This window comes from Aquarana catesbeiana, linkage group LG06 (genome assembly GCF_042186555.1).
Source record: "Aquarana catesbeiana isolate 2022-GZ linkage group LG06, ASM4218655v1, whole genome shotgun sequence".
Taxonomy (NCBI): Eukaryota; Metazoa; Chordata; class Amphibia; order Anura; family Ranidae; genus Aquarana; species Aquarana catesbeiana.
In genome coordinates, this window is record NC_133329.1 from 57,384,086 (window position 1) to 57,411,899 (window position 27,814).

Sequence of the window (27,814 nt, forward strand, 5' to 3'; positions counted from 1 at the left end):
GAAGGAACGGGCTGTTATTGAGAGCCGGCCGGCTCGAACATTTTATGACACGCTAATTTATCCTTAATTCATTGTAAGTGCAATCTTGTTTTTAACATTATTAAATGTTATGTTGAATTACACTATGGAAGCCTGCTTTTCTGACATGGGGAACTGCTGACCGTGGACTGTTTCAAGGATAACTCGAGTAGAGGAAAGGGGACATCTGGCTGGCAAGCATAGAGACCCGGGCTGGGGTATAAGCCACAGGCAAATGTGATCTCCCTAAAAAGAGATCAATACAGCTGGTAAGCGGCAGTTGTTTCTCAGGTGGAGGAATCTTTCTGTCTCAACTCATCAATGATCAGTGAGCTGAGGATTTCCTATATGAATTCAAACTGGGAGTGCTACTTGATTGTTGAATCTTCTCTTTAAGAACATTTGTGGTGTGGACTTTCCCACAGGACTTTTAGCCTCTAATAAAATTTTGTGATTCATATATTTTTTTATCAAATTTTATCATTTGGGTTTAACAACTGCACTTTATATGTTCGCATTTTAGAGCAATGTTATTCAGTGTTTATCATTAGTAGATTGGGACCTATCACATTCTCCGTTTGACACTGATATTTAGTATATGGGGATATATGTCACCATACGTATATAGTTTTACACAGCGCAGCTTATTTTTTTATAATTGATTTATTGTGTGTATCTCACATTTAAATTGCAGCAGAACCTAATACACACCATACTACAGTATAGTAGAATGGCTTACTTGACAGCGCAGTAATTTCACTTTTAACAATCTTCTGGATATATTTGTCCAGATCATCCCCAAACAGGCGTTCCCCATAAAACGGGAACCCAGTCAAATATTTTTTGCATGAAGCCTCAGCTGCCCAATGCTTAAGCCAAAGGGCGCTGCGCATGTGTACCAGCAGGAGAGTAAGGCGGGATGCCTTGACCTCAGTGGAGAGGAGGTTAAGCACATGCTTCATTTGTTCCTCGAGGAACTGGCACATGCCAATTGCTGCGACCGCAGGCTGGATCACAGCACCAGCCATAGAAAAGGAGGCTTTAAATAAAGTTTCCAGCTTCTTATCAGTTGGATCTTTGAACTCCTGAGCGCTGTCCACAGGACAGGTCAGGCTTTTATTCACACAAGAAATAGCCGCATCTATTGCTGGCACCCCCCATTTCTTGGTGAACCTTTCCTCCACCGGATAAAGCATAGAAAACTTCTTAGGAGGAGAAAATAGTTTATCTGGGTGACCCCAGTCATCATACAACAATTTCTCCAGCAAGGGATGAATTGGGAAGGTATAGGCAGCCTGTGGGGATTTCTGGGATCCCAAGGAGGAAACCGAGGATATGGCAGCCTCAGCAGAGGGCAATCTGTATGTGGCACGCACCAACTCAGTATAATATTGCACCTGTACTTTGAGGGCCTGGGAGGCAGAAGAGAGCTTCTCCTCTTCCCCTGAATCATCCAACTGCTCCTGATAACCATCCCCAGATAGGGATATTTCATCATTATCAGAATGCTCATCCGATAGGGAACCCAGAGCAGAGGGAGGGGATCTACCCCTTTTTCTGCTACTCTTTAAGGAAGCTGTGATAAAATTAGTAATTCTTCCTTCTAAACCATCCAATGCAGCCGTCATGGTGTCTTCAGTGACATACACAGGGACTGTAACATTGGGAGAGGCTGCAAAGCCTGACAGGGGCACAGACTCATCCTGTGAGGCTGCCTCCAGTCTTTCAGGGGGGATGGTATCCTGCAGGCATGTCCAGAACCCCTAGATTTAGGCGGTGATTTCTTAGTGCCTCTTTTACCTCCCCCTGAAGCCCTCTTGCGGGGAGACATAGTCCTAAGCTGCAAAGCAGAGGTACTAGTACAAATGCAATCACTGTTGTGCCTTAGTCTTACATTATTAACATTAGCTCAGTCTGCACAACCTGATGCCGAGTAGGTGTCTTAGGTATGCCTGGATCTGAATCCACTGAGATGCTTACTGCCCACAGCTCTGTGTCCCACTGCTTACAGGAGCTCTGGCGTACTGGGCTTTAAACATAGCCACTTTGCGCTTGCGCACTGGTGCTGGTGCTTTGTGCTTGCGCCGCAATCATGCCCCCCCTCCTTCTCTGTCAAAAACCCACAGTAAAAGTGCACCCTCTGCGCGTGTGTAGGATCGTTATGGCGGGGGGCGAGGGTGGAGAAGGGAGACCACCTGAGGACTGCGTGGGATCCCCCCTTTCAGTTTATGTGGCAGAGCCTGCAGCGGAGGAGGTGAACGGCTTCTCAGACCAGCTTCATTGAGCGTGTATCCTGGATGGCATGTAAGTATACACCAGGTATGTCTCTTACTCCCTCTAGTGGCTGAAACCAAGTAAGACATGCAAACTACTCAAAAGAGATAATCCATAATGTGTATACTTTGGGGTTTTCTTCACTTACCTTATTCCCGCCGCAGGAACTGCTGAGAACAGACAGATCAAACCTTCACCCATCACGGCGGGTAGCGTCGTTGTGCCATCCTTCAGCGTTCTGGTTTCCTACTCACAGGATCCTCTTCCCTGGACCTGTAGAAGACTCTGCCAGAAACTTTTTGTACAAAACTTAAATTTGTGCACCAAATCGCTGGATCCCAGAGCCCAGTCCTCAAAGAGAGACATTACAGGCAAAACCTTGTTTCTTCTTTCACGAGGCCCGGGTACCATCCATCAACCATCCGGCGTATTTATTGGCCCGAGGTATGGATCCAGTTTTATAGCTCCTAGGCCCCCGCAGCGACCATCAAACAGAGCTTTCTTCTTAGCACATCTTTAACGTGACCAACCACCTTAGACACTGGCGAAAAAACTGAGGTGCTCTCCATATGGGAGGGGTTATATAGGGGAGGAAATCGCCTTGTAATTAGGGTTGCCAGTGTCCAATCACCTGATGGTGACTATCTAACCCACTAAGTAATTATCAAAGTCTCTGTGTCCTGTGATGTATGAACAAGAAAAAAGTCCAGCTGATAGTGCAGTGGGCAATCTTACTCTTACTGATGCTGGGGGGAACTGACTAACTGACATAACATTAATACAGTGATCAGTACTAATACTATAAACTGTCACTGTACTAATGACACTGGCTGGGAAGGGGTTAACATCTGTGTGTAATATGTGCTGTTTTTACTAAGCAATGTGCTGGTTTCTACTCCCTGCTTTGCAGGGAGCAAAAAAAAAAAAAAAAAAAAAAAACGGCACATTGCTGCTGTCTATAGAGAGCCCTGTGTTGTCTACCCTGCGTTTACATCTGTGTTTTTGAGCGCCAAACCTCACGGTGGTGGTTCGTTTCAGCGCAGGTTTGGAAAACAGTTAGGGACTTCTCTTTGTTTCTCGTGCATAGGACAGCCTAATGAAATCAATGGGCAAGACGTGCAGAAAATGCGCAGAAAGGCGCCCGCAGTCGGTTGCACCGTTCATTTCAAGCAAAAACGCAAAGGCGTGTATACAGTGGTGAAAAAAATTTTTTGGTCTCCTGCAGATTTTGAAAGTTTGCCCACTTACAAAGAAATGAAAGGTCTTTCATTTTTATCATACAGTAGGTGTATCTTAAATGATAGAGACAGAATATCAACTAAAAATCCAGAAAAAACACATGATACAAATGTTATAAATTAAGTTGCAGTTTAGTGAGTAAAATAAGTATTTGATCACCTACCAACCAACAATAATTCTGGCTCCCACAGACTGGCTAAAGTATGTGCTCATGTGGTACACAGATTAGTCCTGTCAATGTAAGAAGGTTCACCTAACGACAACTTGTTATGTATATAAAAGACACCTGTCCACAGAATCTCTCTTCTTCCATTCAAATCTCACCATCATGGGCAAGACCAAAGAGCTGTCAAAGGACATTAGGGACAAGATTGTAGACCTGCCAAGGCTGTAATGGGATACAAGACCATCAGCAAGAAGCTTGGTGAGAAGGAGACAACTGTTGGAGCGATTGTTTGCAAATGGAAGAAAAAAATAATCATCAATCGCCCTCGGTGTGGAGCTCTATGCAAGATTTCGCCTCATGGGGTAAGGATGATCATGAGAAAAGTGAGGGATCAGCCCAGAACTACACAGGAGGAGCTTGTGAATGATCTCAAGGCAGTTGAGACCACAGTCACCAAACAAACCACTGGTAACACAATATGCCGCCATGGATTGAAATCCTGCAGCACCTGCAAGATCTCCCTCTTCAAAAAGGCACATGTACAGGTCAGTCTGATGTTTTCCAATGAACATCTAAATGATTCAGAGAAGGTTTGGGAGAAAGTGCTGTGGTCAGATGAGACCAAAATTGAGATCTTTGGCATTAACTTGACTCACCGTGTTTTGGAGGAAGAAAAATGCTGACTATGACCCTAAGAACACCATCCCTACAGTCAAGCACGGAGGTGGAAACATTATGCTTTGGGGCTGTTTCTCTGCTAAAGGTACAGGCCGACTTTGCCGCATCGAGGGGCCAATGGACGGGGCCATTTATTGTAAAATCTTGGATGAGAACCTTCTTCCCTCAGCCAGAACAGCGAAGATGGGTCGTGGATGGGTCTTCCAGCATGACAATGACCAAAAACATACCTTCAAGGCAACAAAGGATTGGCTCAAGAAGAAGCACATTAAGGTCATGGAATGGCCTGGCCAGTCCTCAGACCTTAAGCCTGTAGAAAATTTATGGAGGGAGCTGAAACTTCGAGTTGCCAAGAGACAGCCAAGAAACCTGAAGGTTTTAGAGAAGATCTGTAAAGAAAAGTGGACCAAAATTCCTCCTGAGATGTGTGCAAACCTGGTCACCAACTACAAGAAACATCTTACCTCTGTGCTTGCCATCAAGGGTTTCTCCACCAAGTACTAAGTCATGTTTTGCTTGGGGATCAAATATATATTTTACTCACTGAACTCCAGTTATAACATTTGTCATCATGTGTTTTTTTTTTTTTTTTTTTTTCTGGATTTTTGGTTGATATTCCGTCTCTATCATTTACAATACATCTATGATAAAAATGATAGACCCTTCATTTCTTTGTAAGTGGGCAGATGTACGAAATCACCAGGGGATCAAATTATTATTTTACCCACTGTATAGCTGCAGGGTCTCCATCTACCAGTACTGAGGATAAAACACATTTTTCTTCTGATCGCTATAAATCGTCATTTGCGGTCCCTACAGCCAGGAGCGCATCCCAAAGTTTTTTTCTCTTGGTCTGGCGGATCTCTCTATGAGCATTTGGTGCGCAGGTGTCATCCGTGTCCCCCGGGGAGGAAGGTGATGTATTTTTAGCTGTAGATCGGCTCCCCAAGGGGGTAGAGGAGACAGATGTGCAGGAGACAGGGGAGAGGGGGCAGTGTGCAGAACGCGGGATGTACTACAAAATGCTCTGTAGGTCAGGGCTGTCCATTTGGCGGCTCAGGGGCCGGGGCATTGTTTTGTATCCCCAGGTTGTGTGTCGGTGTTGTTCTACATTAAAACACAGGCAGATCTCTCATTTCAGAAATGGTAAGGCTGCTCACCTGTATTTTGTTTTTAGTTTTTCTGACCTTTTCAGCTGAAGCCATGAAAGGCGAATGCTGGGCTAAACTAAAAAAATTAAAATGTGACCCCCTAAACAGAGTAAGAATATAAAGGGTAGGGGTACCCAAACTATGGCCTGTGGGCCACATTCAGCCCGCTGCAGGATCTTATCCAGCCCACAGTTACTGTATGAGCATGATGTATCCTCAGTGTGCACAGATTGAGGATTCAGGGAGACTCTGATGGGGACACTGATGTAAGGGGGGCTCCGATGTACTCTGATAAAGACCATGATTTAAGGGGGACTCTGATGGCAACCGTGATGTAAGGGGAAACTGATGTAAGATCGGCTCTGAAAGAATGCCCCTTACATTGTTGGTCAGTGGGAAGAATGATCCTTACATTGGTGGTCAGAGGGAAGAATTGCCCTTACATTGTTGATCAGTGGGAAGAATGTTCCTTACATTGGTGATCAGTGTGAAAAGCGCCCCTTGCATTAGTGGTCAGTGGGAAGAATGCTCCTTACATTGGTGGTCAGAGGGAACAATGCCACTTACATTGGTGGTCAGAGGGAAGAATGCCCCTTACATTGGTGATCAGTGTGAAAAGTGCCCCTTACATTAATGGTCAGTGGGAAGAATGTTCCTTACATTGGTGATCAGTGGGAAGAATGTTCCTTACATTGGTGGTCAGTGGGAAGAATGCTCTTTACATTGGTGGTCAGTGGGAAGAATGCCCCTTACATTGGTCATCATTGGGAAGAATACCCCTTACATTGGTGGTTCGTGGGAGGACTGTCCCTTACATTGGTGGTCATGAAAAGCTTACTTCTTTTTCAGTGGTGGTCAGAATGCCACCTTTACAGACAGCCAAAAAGATCTTTGGTGTAATGCAGTTGGCTCTGCCAAGAGATGCTGGACCCATAACTATGCGGGAGCCACCAGATGGTAGGTCAAGCTTCAGAAACCTTTAGCAACTTCTGGAGGAACCCTAGATACCTCTCAGATACACTCACTCCAACCCTGAAGTATGTCTCCCAGGTGGAGCTCTCTTTTGTCTCCCAGGTGGAGCTCTAAACTATTAGCAGCACCTAGTATAGTAAAGGGGCTGTGGACACCTGCACAATTACCAAAACATGGACCCAGGGTTGGAGACATCATCCCACCTACGACTCTACAAAGTCTCTGGGCTCCAGGATACTGATCAGGGTTTACCAATCCTTGAGAAAACTGCATAGCCTGTTTTCTCCCTGTAAGACATCCACCTTGAAGCCCCTCATCCTGTACAGGTGAGAACGTTTGATGTATAGATATGTCTCCCATATTTCCTGATGAAGCAGACTGGGATCTGCGAAACACATCAGTCACTATCCTCATCTCGCTGTTATCAGCTACAACTGAATAAATAGATTGTAATGAGCTGTGCAAACTGTTGGAGCTTTAAAAATCCTGTATAATAAAAATTGTAATATTCAGGAGTATATTAATACTAAATACTTTGCTGACCAGTGGATGGTTAGGGGTAGATATACAGTATGTGAGTATATATACTTGGCTCTATGAATAATTCTTAATTTGTACTAATATGAACCGTTGAATGTGTTTTTAAGATATTAGTATAGTTTTAGATAGTAGTAATAAATAACAATTTAAAATTATTCTTTATACTGTATGTTTGATCTACTTATTTGACACCTATAAAGTCCCATCAGTGGAACATTGTTTCTTTAATTATACATCACATACAATAGAGGGCCAGGGACTGTCGCTGGTCCTGCATGGTATATAGGAAAATTTAACACCCCTTAATCCCGGATCTGACAAGTCCCATCTTTCTTCTGCAGCTACTTGAAACCGGATGTGGAGAAAAAGTCCAAGCACAAAACAGCTGTGAAGAAGAAAACTCTGAACCCAGAATTTAATGAGGTAAAAAGGGGGGTCTGTAATAAACTGCATTACAAAAGGCGGAGTCAGGGGCAGACTGACAACTCATTGGGCCCCCGGGCAATAGGAGATTATGGGGCCCCCAGGCAATCAGAGATTATGGGGCCACACAGTATACACACACACAGTATACAATCACACAGTATACACATACATATACACACAGTATACACAGACATGTTTCTATTGGCTGAGAAGGTACTGGAGAAGTGGGGCAGCTATAATCTCTGGATTTTTAGACCAAAAGGATATCGGTAAGGGACATTTCAGAGACAGATGTAAAAAAAACACAGATTTTTACATACTGTCCCTGGTTTTACTGAGGCTGGCAACCCTGATGGGGCCCCCTAGTGGCCCAGGGCCCTCAGGCAGTGCCCGAGTGGCTCAATGGTCAGTCCGCCCCTGGGCGGAGTCCACCCCAAAGTCATTATTGCAGTTTAAAGCAGGACTCTAGTTTACCCAGGCAAAAAAAAAAAAACCTTACAGCGCATGCTGAAAATATTAATTCCTGTTCTCCAAAGGTGATCGGATACCCATTGAATCAACAAACTGCAGTGTTTTTTCCTACATATATTAGTAACCCTTTCTAATTTGTGCATTTAGTGTCATAGACAGAGGTGTAGCTTAAAGCTTGTGGGCTCTGATGCAATAGTTGACCTGGGCCCCCCCCACTGCTTCCAACGTGCGTGCAGATACATCCACCGCACGCCAAGATACTTAAAGTGGCTTAAGAGTTTTGAGTTCCCAGAGTTCCTCTTTACATCAGAGGACAGGGATTACAGCTGGAGAATCAGAGGACAGGAATCACCGCTGGAGAATCATAAGACAGGGACCCCTGGCAGGTCACGTGGCAGAGCTCCTTTCCCATCCCAGCACTATATGTAGCTCCCCGCCACACTTCACAGGGCTGAAATCACATTCCTTTACACACAGTCTGTCAGTCTTCACAGCGTGTATCTGGCTTTTATGTTGCCCTTCTGACCTGTGAAATTCTTGGTCGGAACGGCAGTGTAGTTGCAGTAGGCAGATACACCATGTGCAGATCATGGCTAACTGGCTGTGTTGTAAAGGAATGTGATTTCAGCCCTGCGGAGGAGGAACAGTATAGAGTGCTGTAATGGGAAAGGAGCTCAACAGCTGGGCATAGCATGCAGGGTGGAGGGGGTGGTCAGGGGGCTTTGGGGGGGGGGCAACTTAGATATGCGAGGGCAAAGCCATGTGACACAAAATCTGGAGCCTGCAGCCCTTCAGGGGCCCCCCCGAGGAGGTGTTAAGGGATTTGTTTTAGCAATTTCTGAAGGTTTCTCTGTCAGTGTTGGCAGGTGTTGGGGGGAAGGTCACCTCCAGGAGGTGTGTGTCTTTTCCCCAGTTGTCAGGGAAGTGGGGTAAGTAGACATCCCCAAATGGGGGGTACAGAGAATCCCAGCTGACTGACTAGGAGACGCTGAGCAGTGTCATACCTCACCAGTGACATTGGTCCCATCATGGCTACAGGATGGCACTCTCCTCCTCTTGCCTCGCTGAGCTTGGTTACCATACCATGTTGCCAGCACACAGCACAGACCCTTCCCAATCCTGGGCTGTTCTCACCCCATTCTCCTCTCCATTCAGGAAATGGCATACAGCTTCTCCCCAGCCAATGGGAACAGAGGTGTGTGGACTGTGGAAGGCAAAGTAGAAGCCCAGTACTGGAGCGTGGCTGTGGGGCCCTAGGGCAGATTGGAGCTGGATTTTGTGGAGGATATGATAATATGACAGGGAGGTTGCAGGGGGCGGGGTTGCGATTGTGACCCCTGCAACCCCTTATGCTACGCCCATGGTCATAGACAGAGGTTTGTATTCACAGGGAGAGAAACAGTAGGAGATACAAGAGCATACCTGAAGCTGTGAGCAGATACAGGTTTCAAGGAGATGCTCAGGGAGCACTGGAGTCACAGAGGTAAAAGATTCTCTGAAGAGACAGGGTATTCTTGAATCATGGGGGTCACAGGATTTTCAAGATGCACTGCAGTCACAGGGTGACATGGGTTGCTCAGGATGCTCTAGACTCACAGAGGTCACAGGATGCTGTAGACTCACAGGTCACAGGGTGGCATAAGATGCTCTAGACTCAGAGGTCACAGGATGCTCTAGACTCACAGATGTCACTGGGTGGCACAAGATGCTCTAGACTAACAGAGGTCACAGGGTGGCATAGGATGCTCTAGACTTACAGAGGTCACAAGTTGGCATAGGATGCCCTAGACTCACAGAGGTCACAGGGTGGCATAAGATGCTCTAGACTCACAGAGGTCACAGGATGCTGTGGACTCACAGGTCACAGGGTGGCATAGGATGCTGTAGACTCACAGAGGTCACAAGTTGGCATAGGATGCTCTAGACTCACAGAGGTCACAGGGTGGCACAGGATGCTGTAGACTCACAGAGGTCACAGGGTGGCATAAGATGCTCTAGACTCAGAGGTCACAGGATGCTCTAGACTCACAGAGGTCACTGGGTGGCACAAGATGCTCTAGACTAACAGAGGTCACAGGGTGGCATAGGATGCTCTAGACTCACAGAGGTCACAAGTTGGCATAGGATGCTCTAGACTCACAGAGGTTACAGGGTGGCATAAGATGCTGTAGACTCACAGAGGTCACAGGGTGGCACAGGATGCTCTAGACTCACAGAGGTCAGAGGGCGGCACATGATGCTCTAGACCAGGGGTCTACAGACTTTCTAAGCAAAGGGTCAGTTTGCTGTCCTTCAACTTTTAGGTGGCCAAGTGGAGTACAAATTGTCCTGGTGTCAGTGAGAGTAAACAGTGCCCCTCCTTTGATACCAGGGGGAGGAATAGTGCCCCATTTTTGGTGTCAGTGGCAGAAATGATGCCCCATTGTTGGTTTCAGTGGGAGGAATAGTGTCCCTCATCAATGCGAGGGATAGTGCAAGTCCAAGGGCCGGAAAAAGGGTAGCAAAGGGCCATCTGACCCCCGGGCCGCAGTTTTGAGACCACTACTCTAGACTCACAGAGGTCACAGGGTGGCACAGGATGCTTAGGGGTCATGGGTGACACAGAATGCTCTGGGGTCACAGGGGTCATGGAGGGACACAGGATGCCCTGAAGTCATAAGGGTCACAGTGTGACACAGGATGCTCTGAAATCACAGGATGACATAGGATGCTCTGGACTCACAGAAGTCACAGGTTAACACAGAATGTTCTGGAGTCATAGGAGTCACAGGGTGACACAGGATGCTCAAAATGCTCTGGACTCACAGAGATCATGGGGTAACACAGGATGCCCTGGGGTCATAAGGATCCTGGGATGACACAGAATGCTCAAGAAGCTCTGGAGTCACAGGGGTCATGGCGTGACATAGAATGCTCTGAAATCACAGGGTGACACAGGATGCTCTGGAGTCACAGAGGTCAAAACGTGACATAGCATGCTCCAGTGTCACAAGGGTCACTGAAAAGACAAAGGTTAAGGGGGTCATGGGGTGACACGGGATGCTGTGGAGTCACAGGGGTCATGGGGCGACACAGGATGCTCAGGAAGCTCTGGAATCACAGGGGTCACAACGTGACACAAGATGCTCCAGTGTTGCCAGGGTCACTGAAAACACAAAGCTGTTTATTGTATTTATACGAGTTGCAATAGACGCAGGGGTTGCCAGAGACACAAGAGCGACTGGAATGCACAGGAGTCACTGTAGGCACAGAAGTGCTGAGGTCACTGGAGTGCAAAGGGGTCACAGAGAAGGTGGAGAGGTCACTGGAGACAGACAGCCACTGGAAACACAGGTGGCACAGGCAGATGTTGGAGACACAGGGGGCTCAGCTCAGTCATAGTAATGTGTCACCTGGCCCTTTAAGCATGAACCAATCAGGAGAACTGCCTCCTGATTGGTCGTGGTACCGGCACTTCGGGTGTAACCAGTGAGTAAGACCCAGTGCTGAATCCCAGAAGTGGTGAGTATGACATTTGGGATCACACCCAGTCCTATTTTAAAAGAATACCTCTTAGAACTATTTATATAGCAGCTTTTACCCTTCCAAATTATATTTCTTTCCACAGAATTTTCTATAGAAATAGTGCAGAGCTATTCACATTTCTAAGCTTATAGAACTTTCATGTTTGTAGGAATCAGCAGGGACATCAAGGGAAGTATGCTGCTCCTTGTAGGTGGGGTTTAAAAAGTATGCCTGTGAGTGGGGTTTAAATTTGTTTTTGCTGTCTAACTGGTCTGGATCACATGGTCTCCTTTCTCATTGACCAGGAATTCTTCTATAAAATCGGCCTGTTGGAGCTCCAGAAGAGAAGCCTGGAGGTGACGGTATGGGATTATGACTTGGGAAAATCCAACGACTTCATAGGTAGGAAATTATAGTAATATTAATTAATTAACAGGAATCTGTAGAGAAGTTAAATTCCTTCATGAAAAGCTGCATGCTATCTCGCAAGCAGTGACTCATGCTGAAGCTAGACAGATTCACCTAGGACAGCCTTTCTCAACCTTTATACCCCAGAGGAACCCTTGAAATAATTTTCAGATCTCAGAGAACCCCAATAAGATTAGTCAATCGAGGTTCATTGTGTGAATGCCCCTTACATTGGTGGTGGTAAGTGGGAAGAACGCCCCCTACATTGGTGGTGGTAAGTGGGAACAATGCCCCCCCCCCCCCCCCCTTACTGGCCAGAATGATATTCTTGCAGTCATACCACTCTGCCAAGTGGCGTTGGACCTGGAATTATGCAGGCATCATCAAATGGGAGGTCATTTAGCCACAGTTGGAGGAACCCCTAGCTGCTCCTGAAGGAACCTTGGTTGAGAGTGGCTGATCTAGGATGTGGCTTAGGAGCCACCAAGGGGCAGTTTTTTTCTGCCACTTCTTACATGGGTATTCACTCATCATACTGCACTTTGTAAATTATCACTACATTATGCAATGCCTTTTTGAAGGTGACTTATATTCAAATATTTATAGACCACTATTCAATTAGTCTTGGTGAGATGGAAAAATAAGGAACGATACAAGATCCAAGGTGCATCTTGGATAAAATGCAGCTTTATGCTTCCTTCCGTACTGCTCAAATAACCATAACCCTAGACATTTGATCAGATGATCCCTGATGAAGGGGAGGATGAAAGTGTAGCTTGGCTTGCCTGCACTTTCAGCAGAAAGTTTAAGCATCTGCTTTTCTGAAAAGCACTGGAGGAGGAGACAGAGCAGCTTTTTATCCAAGCAAGAAAAAAATTGCAGTCTTTCCATTGTTTTTTTTCTAACCCTCCCATCAAACACGGTAGAAAAGTTTAATGTTCACAATTAAGTATAGGTCATCTTCAAAGAGGCCTGCATATACCAGCATTTGTATTTCTATGGCCACATGACAACAAATGTCCCAGTTTTCATGTTCTTTGTGGAAAGGTTTCTGAAGCCTTCCCTGATAAGTCAATCTACCAATCCCCACTAAGTTGCCATGCACCCCTCACACTGTTTTTCTTACAGGGGGAGTGACCCTTAGCGTAAACTCCAAAGGGGAGTGTCTAAAGCACTGGATGGAGTGTCTCTCTTCCACTAATCAGAGGGCAGAGCACTGGCACACGCTCACCAGTGAGCTCCCGGGATCCACCTACACCGACTGAGGAATGCCTATTCTCCGAAGCCGGAGACAGCCGAAGAACAAGGGCAGAGAGCAGGCAACACACACTTGCGCACCCACATCACTCAACGCATTTCTGTCTATGAGGTGAAAATTTCATGGCGTGGGATTATACAAGATGGCCGACGCTGGGAGCCTCATGACTTTTTGAGGGATGGGCATGTTCATTGTCTATGCTATAAGAAGATATCCATTTCTTCTCAAGCCCTTTTCCGTTTCGCTGTCTTTAGACGGGATACTCCCAGCCAGTAAAAGGAATTTATCCATAAGGTTGGGAATATCAGTCCAGTTGTACAAAATAATGTACACTCTGTTATTTGTACACAACTTAGCTGCTCTATACCTAACCCAACATACAGCACATATTGTCTATTCAAAACAAGATAGCACTACTATGGTCAACACTTCAACATCAATTGCAAAACATGGCTTCTTTACTTTCAACCCAAACCATCAATATCCATTGTGGAACATGGCTGCTCTATAGTCAGTCCAACCTAATAACATATAGTGCAAAACATGGCTGCTCTATTATCAATCCAACCCTTCACCATCCATTGTAAAACATAACTGCTCTATGGTAAACCCAACCCATCAACATCCATTGAGAAACATGACTGCTCTAGGGTCAACCCAACCTACTAAAATCTATTGCAAAACATGGCTACTCTATGATCAATCCAACCCATCAACATCCATTGTGAAAATGGCTGCTCTTTGTTCAATCCAACCTATCAACATCCACTTTGAAACATGGCTGCTCTTTGTTCAATTCAACCCATTAACATCCACTTTGAAACATGGCTGCTCTATGGTCAACCAAACCCATCAATATCCCTTGTGAAAAATAACACTTCTATAGCCAATACGACCAGTCAACATGCATTTTCAGTATTGCCTTGCATAGCTTCTTTATGGCCAAATTAACACATCAATATATAGGGGGGTCTTTTTAAAGCAGTGAATCTACATTCACCAAACATTTACTGCAGGTGAATCTTCAAGTTGCATGAGTTTGAAATGACAGTGATTAGTTCATCAGTCATTTCATCAGTGACTGCTTTATAAATGTACCCCATAGTGTCAGTTATGCATCACATGGCTGCTGTATAGTCAATGCAACACACATACATGTTGTCTACTCAACACAAGATGGTTGTTTGGTGGCCATGCCAACATATTAAAACATATGGTCAATCCAGCACACCATTGCTTAACTATGGAAAACCCAACCTACCAATATCCATTGTGAATTTTAACTCCTCTATGGCCAATGCAACTAGTCAGCACATACATAGTCTGCTATGACTAGCATAGCTCCTCTATGGCCAATCAAGACATCAACATACACTGCTAATCTAATGCAACATAGCTGTTATATGCCCAACCTAATGCATCAACATATAGTCAGTTATGTGCAAATGAACACTCAATAGCCAACACAGCACATGCTATCAATGCAGCACAACATGGCTTCTGTGTAACCATCCCAAACCATCAACCCAACAAGACAATACAGTGCCCTGCGTAAGGGCAGTATGGCCAAAGCAACACATCCATACTGTTTTTAATGCAACACAACATGGTTTTGCTTTAGCCAACTAACACATCAACGTGCACTGCCAGTCTAATACAATACAGCTGTGCAATGGCCAAACCAACACATCACCTTACCTGTCAGTGCCCAACCTGGTGCTTTATGGCCAACACATCAACACACATTGTTGATGCAGCACAACATGGCTCCGCTATGGCCCACCCAACACATCAACAAACGCTGCCAATCTCATACAGCACAGTTATACAATGGTCAAACCAAAGTGCTAACACACCTGTCAGTCCTCAACATCGTTGCGTTATGGCCAATACATCAACAAACATTGTTGACGTGGCACAACATGGCTGTACTGTGGCCCACCCAACACATGAAGAAACACTGCCAATATGGTACAGCACAGCCAAGCCAACAGGCCAACACATCTGTCAGTGATCAACATAGCTACTCTATGGGCAACACACCAACATCCATTGTCAATGCTTTGCAACATGGCTCCACTATGGCCAACCCAACACATCAGCAAACATATGCAGTTATTTCCAAAATAGTCCGGTGGCAAAAACTGTCCTTTTTACATAATCCTTTATTTTATTTTTCATGAATGACCCCGAGGTGGTTTTGTAGTATTATGAAAGTGACTAGACCTGCTTTAAACCCAGCAGGGATTAAACTGCTTTCCACATATAGATATATCCTGAAACTGCCACGTAGGGGGTACAAATCTCCATTTTTATCCAGAACAAAGCAAGGTAGCAATTAGCAGCCTCCTGTCACCAGTGTATCTAAATGTAAACCTAATATTATTCCACCTCAGATGAAGCAGAGCTAATGTTCTAATCTCTGAGGCCCCGTCTTCCTCTTTGGCCCCGCTCTTATCATTCCCGCTCTACAGCATGCTCTTTGGAGCGGATTAGCCAGCTTCCCCTTTCTTTTCTTATTATCTGTGATTTGCATTTATAAATTGGATTTAATGAGGGCCCCATTGCAGCCAGCTCCCATGGCGGCTCAGTACGACTAATCTGTAAGTGATCTGTCAAGCTTGTTTGAGGCGCTTTATCATATCAGAAACACAGGGAGGCTGACACATGACATTGTTCTAAAGGCCGATGTTGGGACCTTTTTATCATTACAATAATTATTTCCGTTTTGCTGCACTGCACTCTATAATTTTATTCCCTCAATACCCCAATGCAGCAGAAAGACAGAGAGTGCAGTGGTATGCAGTCAAGCTCATTCAATTACACAGTACTGTCGATCCAACTTGTTTCAAGTACCAAGAGCCTACAGGAAAGGTGTTTATATACATCACGGTGGACTATGAGACTGTTTCATAGTCCAGTCCTTGGACAAGTGACGCAGGTAGTTCCAATGGTCAGTACTGGTGTCCCCACATTGACTACTCGGCGTGGCAGGAGTGTGTTAATTACAAGAATGGCTGAAGAAAATTATAAAAAATGTAGCAAGTAAATAGTTCCTTGTCAGTATTAATGTACAAAACTCTAAAAAAGCTTGCACAGAATCAATATTTTTACTACAAGCACATGCTGATATTAAGGCCTCAGGCACCAAAGTAAACACTTATGCTGATGATCAGTATTTGTATCTGGCATCTCCATCTGTCATTTAAAGAAAACGCACATGGAAGACACGTTGTACGAATTACTTTGTTCCTACGATTTACTATGCAGTAATTAAATAGCCATGTACGGGACACGCACTCACCTGTGTGCCCAATCTCAGATGGTTTAGATGTAGACGTAGAAAAAAAAAAATCACCACCTTAAAACCTATTTTCTATAATCCCCTTCCTATGTGTTCTAAAATGAAGAACTTGGTCTTTTGCAAAGGCCGATGACTCAAAAGACTGGGAGGTGGGACAGATATCCTCTCTGAGGTGGCCTGGGCAGCAGTGGAGACCCTACAGGAGGTCAAACCCAACCCAACAGATAAATATTTAAGATAGTAATACGCGATTCCATGTTACACAATGGTACCTCAGTAGGACAATATGGCCCACCATAAACCTTACTTCTCAAGGGGAAAAATGTTGTTTTTAATGCTTTTTACCAATGAGATACAGGCTTACCTTACTTTCCACATAGTTGTCTCATTTGTTCCCTGACATCTGCTTAGAATTAGGCCAAGCCCCTTTACCCTTACTGTTTTTAATAGACAGCTTCTGCTGCCTGCCAGTAGAAGCAAACAGTGGCCTAGCAGTAAAGGCTTGTATCTCCAAGGGGTTGACACTGCACCAAGGTCCATTAGAGGGCTTTTATGGTAAAATGTTACCGGAAAAAGGAGGAAATGCTTCTGCCACAGAGACAGGTGATTTCAGGAGTGGGCATAATGTTTTTTTCTATGGTGGACACAGTGTTGGTAGCTCATAGGTATCCCTTAATTTTAAAGGCATTTTCTATTTAGGTATTTCATAAAACAGAAAAGGTTTGATTTTCATGAAGCTTGTCATTTCTCTCTGTGATCTCATTGGGGTGATTTTTTTTTTTTTTTCTCACTTCCTGTCCCTGTGACACCTGTGCGAGAAATGATGAGTGCGCTTGAGAAAGGCGCAAACACCAAATAAAAAAATGTCAGAAGCTTCAATTCTTCTTCTCTCTACTAAAAGTGTGTTTTTGTTAGACATCCCATTCCAAAACCATGGGCATTAATATGGAGGTCACTCTCTACTTCCTTTGTGGCAACAACCTCCATTCTTCTGGGAAGGCTTTCCACAAAACATTGTGGAGTATCTGTGGGAATTTGTGCCCATTTGGCCAAGAGATTATTTTGGCCAAGACAGCACCTGACCATCACACCTATGTAGGCTTGTTGCCTATCCCATTCCAAAACCATGGGCATTAATATGGGTTCACTTTCCCCTTTCTTTGTAGCAACAACCTCCATTCTTCTGGGAAGGCTTTCCACAAGACTTTGGGAAGTATCTGTGGGAGTTTGTGGCCGTTTAGCCAAGAGATGATTTTGATCAAGACACTACCTGACCTTTGTGGGCTTGTTGCCCATCTCATTCCAAAACCATGGGCATTAATATGAAGTTGTCTCCATGTGTGGCTATAACAGACTCTGCTCTTCTGGAAAGGCTTTCCACAAGATTTTGGAGTGACTGTAGGAATATGTGCTCATTTGTGAGGTCAGGTACTGATGTTAGATGAAAATATCTGGTTCACATTTCAACTCGTCCAGAGGTATTCAGCAAGTTTCAGGATCTGGAGTCAGGCTTAGAGGCCAGTAGCTATAGCGGTAGTGGGGCTCCCACCGACCAGCTGTTTAAGTACAGAAACAGGTCACTCTGGCGGATGACAGGTGCTCATCTGGGGTCTAAGTACTAACCGGTGTTCACCAGTGCTCCTGATGGTGGGGATGGATTTTACTGCATGTTAGTACCAGGTCCCAGGCCTCAGGATTGCCCCACCAGGAGGTGAGCAAGCCAGGAGCCAATAGAAGATAAGCAGGTAGGGATAAGCAGAAGCATAGTCAATAAACAAGCCAAAGGTCGGTAATGAGTGGTTGCAGGTTGGGATCAAACAGAAGTGTAGTAGAAGAACATGCCAAATGTTGGTAACGAGTGGTAGTAAAGATACAGACGGACAGAGACAAGAGCGAGATTTTGGCTGGAGGGAGCACAATAACCTGGCAAACAAGACGTTCAAAGGCATGGCCTAAATAGGAAGTTCATGGGAGGAGTAAGTAGTTTAAAGTTCAATAAAAAGTTCAAGGTAGGATCATTCAAGGAATTGTCCAGGGAGCTGTCCAGCATACCATGTTTCTCAGCAAGAAGAGACATCACCAGACACAGCTGTTTGTAAGGTCAGATCCAGGCCCGACAGTAGGGCTCAGCTTTGTGTAGGCCACTCAAGTTCCTCCACCCTAAAGTGGTCAAACCACGTCTTTGGGGTGCTGGCTTTGTACACAGGGCACAGGCATGTTGGAACAGGAAAGGGTTTTCACCAACCACAAGGTTGTAAGAGCACAATTGTCTAGAAGGTCTTTGTAAGGTCAGGTGTAGCATTCACTGGAAAAACATGAATTTACCTTTGGCCATATAGGAAGGTGTGATGGTCAAGTTTACACAAACGTATGGCATATAAATTATATTCTTTGTATTCTGTACATGGCTCCAGAATTTGCTAGGCTTAGTCCCTAAGCTGTGTCCTAAAAGTCGTGTCCTGTGTCCTAAAAGTCCTTAGTCCTAAAAGCTGTGCTGGCTTTTCTTCCTCATTTCTAATTTGGTTTCATAGATTAGTTGGCTCTCACCAAAACCGACCCTAGTGTTAGGAACAATTATACAGAATTGCAGTGTGATAGCTCTAGCGCTACCTAAAAAAAAAGTTAGAATTTCTATTTGTGTCACCATACTGAGCAGAACATTCATAGGCAGCAATGATTAAGTCTACTGAGAATAGGAAACTGTCTCTGTGGTGGATTTTGACCCTCCAAAAAGCCCTGGGCACAGTATCAACTGCCAGCAAGGCCTTTGACGCAAAGCTGGAGAAATCTGTAAACACATTTCCAATCACAGTAAATCACTTTTGAAAACCTGCAAGGTCTAGCGTAGAATTTCAATATCATAGACCGCACACTGGACAAGTACTCCCTGACCGGACTGCAAACAGGCTACACCAAGTGTGTGAAGACATACGCCAACTGTCGCTGTACCCATGTAACACACAACTATGCACATGCATCTCTGGGCTATGCACACATCCCATACACTCACTCGTTTGCACGTTTTTTTCCTTTTTTCACTGTTTTGTGACTACTTGTTTTGTACATTGGGTGGGAGGTGGCGGGGAGGGGGGGATCTGTTTTTTGTATACTGGGGTGTGAGTCAGTGCTCAAGATACGCACGCAGGCACTGCATTTATGCAAACTTGTGTTTTTTGTAATTTTATTACTCTTCTGTTTCGAGGTTTATAACAAGTGTTGATGGTGATAAAAGAAAAAAGCGGGCTAGGCAAAGATCAAAGATATGACTGTTCTGAAGCTCGGGTGTTAAGGTCAACGGTTTATAAGGTGATCAGTTGGTAGTCTGAGGGGTGGTGTTCTAGGATTTGGAAAAAGTTAAAAAAAAAAAAACAGTGTTTTCGGAGTCATGACCAAGTTGACTGGAGGTAGTTAGTTACATAAAAACTGGACTAGTTCAGCAATGTTGGAGACGTTTCATGGCTCATCTAAGTACCCCCCCCCCTCCCCAGTTGAAGTGTTGGGATCTTACCCCAGCATTTATATCCAGCTCATGCTAAGCACCATGGTGTCATGAAATGCTCTGATGGTCCAAGAAGATGACTGGAGATGTTAAAAGTTATGAATATACGCTTTTCTGATTAACATATTCCAGTGTCAATTGTGTCATAAGGTCTAACTGAGCTACATGGTTGAAAGTGTAAGTTGTCAATTTTCCTGGGTAAAGAAGTTAAAGTGGTTGTAAACCCTTCCATATAACCACTGAAGTGACTGGCCTACATGGAGATGAAACAGATCCTCCTACATAGGTTATACTTGTCTATCTGCAGTCCTCTCTACATCCATTAAAAGTGCTGAATTATAAGGCTTGTCTGAGAGTTCAGAAAAAAAGTGGGTGGACAGCTGAAGTTACATTCTGTAGAGCTCAGTGAGGAGAGCTCTGAGAGCTAATTGGAGGAAAGGGGCACACCCCCCTTCACACAGAAACAGAGCTGAGGCTGACAATCAGCTGGAGGTCCCTCCGCTGTGACCATTTTTTCTTTTGGTGTCAGGAAAACTTGACAGAAGTTATTCATGCTGATAGCAGAGGAACGAGGCAGCAGACAAAAGTGACAGTGCTCTTAATTGAGACAAATACACACTATAGAGGGATATGTTTTGTTCATATTTCATGTCTGAGGTTTGCAACCACTTTAAGACAGCATGGTGAAGCGCAACTATGGCCTTGTAAGAAATAGATCACTAATGCCCCCACTTTTTAGGCAATTTGTATCTCATTTAAAGAAAAAAAAAAATGGTTCCAACACATACTAGTACCTTAATCCGTGGACCTGTGATCTTCTGCCCTGCTGGTTTCAGATGTGAGGACCGGTCTTGTTGCTGTCCCCACTGTCGAAATCATGGTGCCTGCACTGTGCTCGGTGTAGAACCAACATCCAAGTCATCAAGATGGGACATGGGCACTGCTAGAAGTCCCTGTCCACATTCCAGCGGTGAAGATTGGAGATCTTGGAAGGACCGGGGAATAAGATAGCTACTGGTGTGTGTTAGAACAACCGAGACATTGCTTAGGAGTAGGGGGAAGAGTGGGGACATGTTTGTAGGTGGCCACAGCTCAACTTTAACATCTTCAACATTACAGAACAAGTTCAGTTGAAATGTAACTAGCTACTACTAGAGATACTACAACCTGGATATAAAGAACCCTTAATAGACATCACCAAGTTGGGCTGTCTTCTCTGAATGTATCACTGTGGTTGTCCCATTGGTTAAATAGATTATGCTGGATAACAGAAGGGCTAGATGGTGAAGGCCAACGAATGTATAACTCACTCATAAGGTAGACAGTCCAGCTTGTCAGCCATTGCTATTGTAAGAAATTCAAGGGTATTTAAACTAAAATTTGTTTTTTTGTTGTTGTTTTGGATAGAGCGGGGTGTAGTCACAATCCCTGTCATGTTTTTATTGCTACAGGATCAAGGATAGAAGTCCCACTCCACTTATAAAAGTTCAGAACAAACTTTTATGTGCACTCACCAAACAAAGATACGTTCTAGGGGTTGCAAAGGCCCCCTTTTTCAGGGATTCACACTTGAACTGAGTGTCTTTGGGAGTTTTACCGTTTTTTTTTTTTTTTATTTTGAGCTTTTGTACAGGCATTTTCAAAGGAATCTCAGGTTTGAGTTTTTTTTTTTTTATCCACTGAAAAGTTAGTTACTATGGGAAAAGGACATAAGCTCCTCTTGAGCTACAATTCTCAAGCATTTTTGGCCCACAGTAGACTTCAATGGGTGCGTTGAAAAACGTGCAGTCTAAAACGTGCAGGCACCAAATACACTTGATGCTTGTAGCTCAAAAGAAGTTCATGTACGTTTTCGAGCCTAAAGTGATACTACACTCAGGTGTGAACAAGCAGAAGTGAAAACCCAGGGGCTATTGGATGCTGAGTGTTTTGGAGCTTATCGATCCGAAACGCTCAGGTTTGAATGGACCCTTAGGACTGAATAAGATCAAAATAATGAAATCTGGACCAGACAGAAGGGTGGGTAATTAATAATGGTCTAGTTTGGCAGCAACCCTTTGAGTAATGCATGTTCCTCATCACTTGAGGCTTTATTGGTCTGTGTTCTCCCTGGGGCAGTTTACTCTCCCTATATATCCTGGTAACCATTGCCACCGGGACTGAAAGTCAAGAAAGATCCAAAATTTTGAGTTGTCACCAGAGCAAGAATAGAGGGGAAATTTAATCCAATGGGGACACTAGATAACTAAGAGGGAATTTCCCTCACTTCCTGTTGTGTCAAAAAGCTTGACAGGGGTTTAAAACTTCACTCTATCCTAAATGTAAAAAAAACAAAAAAAAGTTTTAGCTTTAAATATATTTTAGTTGACTTTTTTATGTCTGATGGAGAGACATGATCCATCTGAAACCTTATAGTTGTAATTTGTTCAGACGAGAGGTATCTCTCAGAAAATAAAAAAATGGAGACAGCCATTGCTGACCCTTTCCGGAAATGGTAGCTGTTTGGCATCATCACTAACCCGGAACAAATACAAAGGTTTCTAAAATTAGTCTGACACAATTGATCTATTGATTTTGAAGACAGGGGATAGAGATATAAGACAGGGAGCTTGTGTTTTCAGAAGGGGGTGGCGGCACTGGTAGCTCCCATTGGCAACGTTTACTTCCTATATCCTATTTCTTTTGGTGCCTATGATGGTCATTGCTATCATTTCTGGTTGGCCAGTTTGAAGATCTTTTTCCAAGAAACGAGTTCATGCTTCTGCATGTAATGTTGTCTTGAATTTTTTCAATCCACTGGCTCTTTGGATATCATTTGACCTGAAGCTTATTCAGAGTAGACGGCAGAACGTGCCGCCTGCCCAGTTTAATAATCTGAAGCCATAGGCAACAGTTCCAGGAGACAAAGGAGAAGCCTATTACGGGAAAATTACACATGGTGGTTGAACATGTTTGAGCCTCCTGTGTGTTGTGAAGTTGTATATGTGAGATCCTCATGTTTCTGTAATAAAAAACACCCCAAAGTTCAAGGATAAATGTCTTTACAAAGCTCAAGGCGAAGTGCTTATTGCATGTAGGTCAAGATTAGAAGGAAGGCTGGAAGACTGAGCATCTTCAAAGGTCAATTGGTTGCCATCTGTGGAATCCTAAACAAAAGTGATTGAAGCAAAAATCATCTTGGTGCCCCTTATGCCGCGTACACATGGTCGGAATTTCCGACAGAAAAAGTCCGATGGGAGCTTTTGGTCAGATAATCCGACCGTGTGTATGCCCCATTGGACTTTTTCTGTCGGCATTTCCAACGGACTTAGAACATGCTCTAAATTTGTCAGTCGGAAATGCCGACGGAGCCTGTCCCGTTGGCAAGTCCGACCGTGTGTACGCGGCAGAAACTTTTTTGACGTTTATTCTCTGGCACTAGCTACATGAAAGATGAAAAAAATTGCTTTTGGGAAAAAGCAATTTGATCTAAACGCAAACCTGATCTGCAAGGAACGCCTTTAGGGCAAAGCGACAGTTAGGCCGGCCATACACAGTTCGAACCTTGGTTGGTTCAGCAGGAACCGGCTGAGATTTGAACGTTAATGGGCAGACTGAATGTATCAAGTTGATCGATTAACTTGGGTACAATCAGCCTGCCAGATTCGCTTGAGATTATCCCAAGCGGCTAGCAATAATCACTGGCTTCTCCCAGCGGAGATGGCGCCTCTGCCCGCCCCCCGCTGGGAGAAGCCAATTGCGAATTCCCCTGTCAGCACTGTCTGTGTTGATGGGGGAATCGTGCAAATTTCTTTCCTGCAACCCGTAGTTGCAGGAAAGAAATCTGCAGCTTGTATGGCCTGCCTTATCCTTTGGGGTCCATTTATGTTGCAAAAACTCAAGGCAATGCACATTACATGCAATGATGAGATGCAGTGCCAATTATTTTTCATTTGTGCCCCAGTGCACTTTGCAGGCAAACGCGCTGCCAGAAATAGTGCATTGGTCGCACATTCATTTTGAATAAGCTGCCTTTATGACATAGCCCAATGATGAAAATGGACCCTGAAGGAGTTATATCTTTCACAGCCAATTTAAAGCATAAAAAAAGACATAGGCTGCCTTTGATGACCTCCTTTTAAAAATGCTGGCTGGCTGTCTAATTCCATTCAGTGCTTTCTACCCAACCCAGAGCAAGTATGCAGCCAGTGAAGTCTAGCATTATCAGAAAGAGGTCAGCAATTAGGCCCCATTCACGCTTGGCAATTTGGAACCGCCATAATTCTGCCCGTGATTCACGTAGCAATCGGTGCAAAATGCACAACGCACGTTTGGGTGTTATTCATTCTAAATGGAACCCCCCGGTACATGGTGGGATTTAGCCACGATTGTTGCATAACACAACTGTGGCAAAACGCAGCTTTCAAAATAGTGTGAAGCTTGTCGCCCCAAAATGGAGTAGGAGCTTCTTTTGGGCGACTAACACACATAGGGCAGAGGTAGAGATGTATGTCACTTAAAGTATTTCATAGAAGGGAATCTGATATGTTGATCCCCCCCAAGTAGAATCTAAAAAGTAGGAGATCTCCAGTACAAAATTATGTTACCAAGAACATGTTGAAGTAGCGAAACCAACTTAAAGGCTTCAAATGGGATAAAGGAGGGTGAACGTCTCCATACAGAAATGTGTAAGTTGTTCTGAATTTAAAGCAGACCTTCAAGTTAAATGTAAGCTCCACCCAAATTGGCCAGGACCCCTTTACAAATCATCTACTGGCAGTCGGTGTCAAATGTATACTTACCTTCCCCTATCACCGTCTTTTGCATCAGTGTCCATCCAGGAAAACTCCAGTTGAGAAGACAATACAGTCCATTGCAAAAGCAGCTTCTCTTGAGCTTTTGGTTGCTCTCTATTCTCCGGGATGTAAGCGGATAGAGTGTTATGTCATCCTCAGCTAGGCACCATGGAAAAAAAAAAGGGGTCTACTAATTAAATTTGTGAAAGGGGAGAGTAAGTGGACCTTTTACTGCAAGGAACTCTCAACGTAAAATGTTTTTTATGTAACAAAAACTTGTATGTAGAATGATTAAAGATGAGAATGAGTCATTGGTTGGGCGCCACTTCTGTCCATGACCTAGGAAGGATGGTGACGGCTGGGTATCTCTCCCCGGGAAGAGGGTTTGGGGCGTTTTCATAAGAGCGGACGGCACGCGGCTGGTTGTGCTTTGTGTTTGTTTGTGTCAGGTTTGGATTGGGGTGTGATGGAGGCTGCACACTCTGTATTTGCATGTCACAGTCTCCTTCTGATAACTGCACTCAATAAAGGCAAAAAATTGACCCACTCTGAGTCTGAGTCATGTGTTCTCACACCGGACGGAACATGCTACAGAAATCTACACAGACCCCCCCCACACACAAGCCCATAGGCATACATGAAACATCTCCAGAGAAAACATTTTGGGACAAAAAAAAGGAAACCGTCAGGGATGTTTACCATTCCTTACTCCAGGGGTCTCCAAACTACAACCCACAGGCCACATCTGGCCCGCTACAAGGTTTTATCTAGCCCAACACTGATGTGCACAGTCTCTGCCTCTGCTCTGATGGGGACCTTGATGTAAGGTGGGAGTCTGACGTGGACTCTGATAATAGGACTCAGATGTAAGGGGGCACTCCAGTGGGAATCATGGTGTAAGGGGGAGTCTGTTGGAGACCCCGATGAGAAAGGTACAGACTGAATGTAACTTTGTTTTAGAATTTTTCATACAGCGGGTATAGAAAAGAATCAACCCCCCCACCTTTAAAATAATGACATTTTGTTCCTTTTTAGCCTGAAATGAAGACAGACACAATTTTTTGTTTTGTTCAGCTGTATTTACTCAGCACAACTTATAACATCCAAGTGAAAGATATAACTCCAAAATGTCAGGAAAAAAAAATCAAAAACAGAATCACTGAGTTGGAAAAAGGATTACCCCCTTATGTCAGTATTTTGTTAAACCACCTTTTGCTTTATTTCCAGCCTTTAGTCTGTTGGGATTTGTCTATACTACTAACTTTGCACATCTAGACCTTGCAATATTTGCCCGCTCTACTTTGCAGACTTGCTCAAGTTCAGTTAAATTTGATGGTGACCGTTTGTGGACTGCAGTCTTCTATTCCACAGATTTACAATGGGGGTTTAAGTCTGGGCTCTGACTAGGCCATGCAAGGACATTCCCCGCCTTCTCCTACAACCACCATGTGCTCATTGTTGCCGTGTGCTTTGGGTAATTGTCATGTTGAAAGGTAAACCTTCTTCCCATTGACAACTATCTGGCAGAGAGCAGCAGATTTTCTTCAAATTATGGTATTTTGCCCCATCCATTTTTCCTTCTATCCTGACAAGTCTTCCAGTCCTTGCTGCAGAGAAACAACCCCCATAACATGATATTACCACCTCCATGCTTTACTGTAGTGCTATTTGGATGGGGAGCTGTATTGGATTACCGCCAGACATATCGTTTAGTGTTTTGGCTAAAAAATAACATTTTAGTCTCATCTGACCACCTTAAAGTATTACTAAACCCACAACAGTAAAAGCTGTCTGTATATGCGGAATAGCATGCTTGTTATAATCACTTTAGAAATTAAAGGGGTTGTAAACCCTCACGGTTTTTCACCTCAATGCATCCTATGCATTGAGGTGAAAAACCTCTTGTAGTGCACCAGCCCCCCAGAACCCGGTCTTTCCATCAACGGGGACGAGCACACCCACTCCAGCCGGTGTCTCGGGTCCTGATTAGATAGATTGATAGCGCAGCCATTGGCTCCTGCTGCTGTCAATCCAATCCAATGATGTGGGAGCCTGGGGCATAGCCAAGTCCTGCTGTCTGTCAATGGACGCAGCAGCAGGACACGGGAGCGCGCCCGCATGAGTGCCCCGAGGGAGAGCACTTCTCCGATGGAGCACTCGAGAAGAGGAGGAGCTAGGAGTGCCGCTGAGGGACCCCAGAAGAGGATTGGGGCCATCCTGTTCAAAACCAATTGCACAGAGGAGGCAAGCATGACATGTTCGTTTAAAAAACAAAAAAAACAAAGTTTACATATGCTTTAAGCATATGTATTGTTAAGGGGTTAAGCCTCTGTATTGTGTAAAAAGGCTCTTTTATCCTGTATGGACAGATCCCCCTCCTGCAGGGTCTCTCTTGGCAAGGCCAGATATGACACAGTGAGGGTAGTGCTGCTGCACATGCTCAGTTTGGTCTCTATTGCTGGAGAGAACATTTCCTTGTTGAGCTGAGCTTTTCCAGTCACATGGTATGACATCACACATGTGGGCGTGTATACAGAGCCTAAATGACAGCCCAGTCCTTCCCTCCTCCTCCATGCCCAGTAACTAAAAAAGAACACAGTGGGTGGGATGTCACATCTTGATTGATGGATGATCCGCCTCTTATAACAACGTGAGGACACAGGCTATAGAGGAAATCTCCTCCTACCTAAACACTCAGCACTCAGGCAGACTCTGCAGTTTATCACGTGACCGTGGTATACAGATCAGCCAAAAAGGTATATAGTGGCAGTATTTGAATGTAAAAAGAAGATTTATATGTGGGCACTGGGGGGCAGCGGATGAACGATATTTATGGGTTTAGTAACACTTTAAACACACCTTGTAGATTCTGAGGCCACATGGAGAAAGGTGTTATGGTCAGATGAGACTAAAATTAAATTATTTGGCCTCAACCTTAAACGATAGGTCTGGTGGGAATCCATCCAAATAACACCATTCCTACTGTAAAGCATGGAGGTGGTAATATCCTGTTATGGGGGATGTTTCTCTGCAGCAAGGACTGGAGCACTTGTCAGGATAGAAGGAAAAATGGATGGGGCAAAATACCATCAAATTCTTGAGGAATATCTGCTGCCCATTGCCAGAAACTT

The 27,814-nt window shown here is 44.5% G+C and overlaps 1 protein-coding gene across 1 annotated transcript in view; it reads left to right on the plus strand.

The window, feature by feature from the left end:
- Nucleotides 1-25,225, plus strand: part of DOC2A (double C2 domain alpha) — a 113,844-nt gene extending 88,619 nt beyond the window's left edge. Inside the window, exons 9-11 of the mRNA XM_073635951.1 lie at nucleotides 7,380-7,461; nucleotides 11,745-11,841; nucleotides 12,976-25,225. Of these exons, the coding sequence (XP_073492052.1) occupies nucleotides 7,380-7,461; nucleotides 11,745-11,841; nucleotides 12,976-13,112 (316 nt within the window). The 3' untranslated portion in view covers nucleotides 13,113-25,225. The remainder of the gene's footprint in view (nucleotides 1-7,379; nucleotides 7,462-11,744; nucleotides 11,842-12,975) is intronic.
- Nucleotides 25,226-27,814: the final 2,589 nt, after the last annotated feature.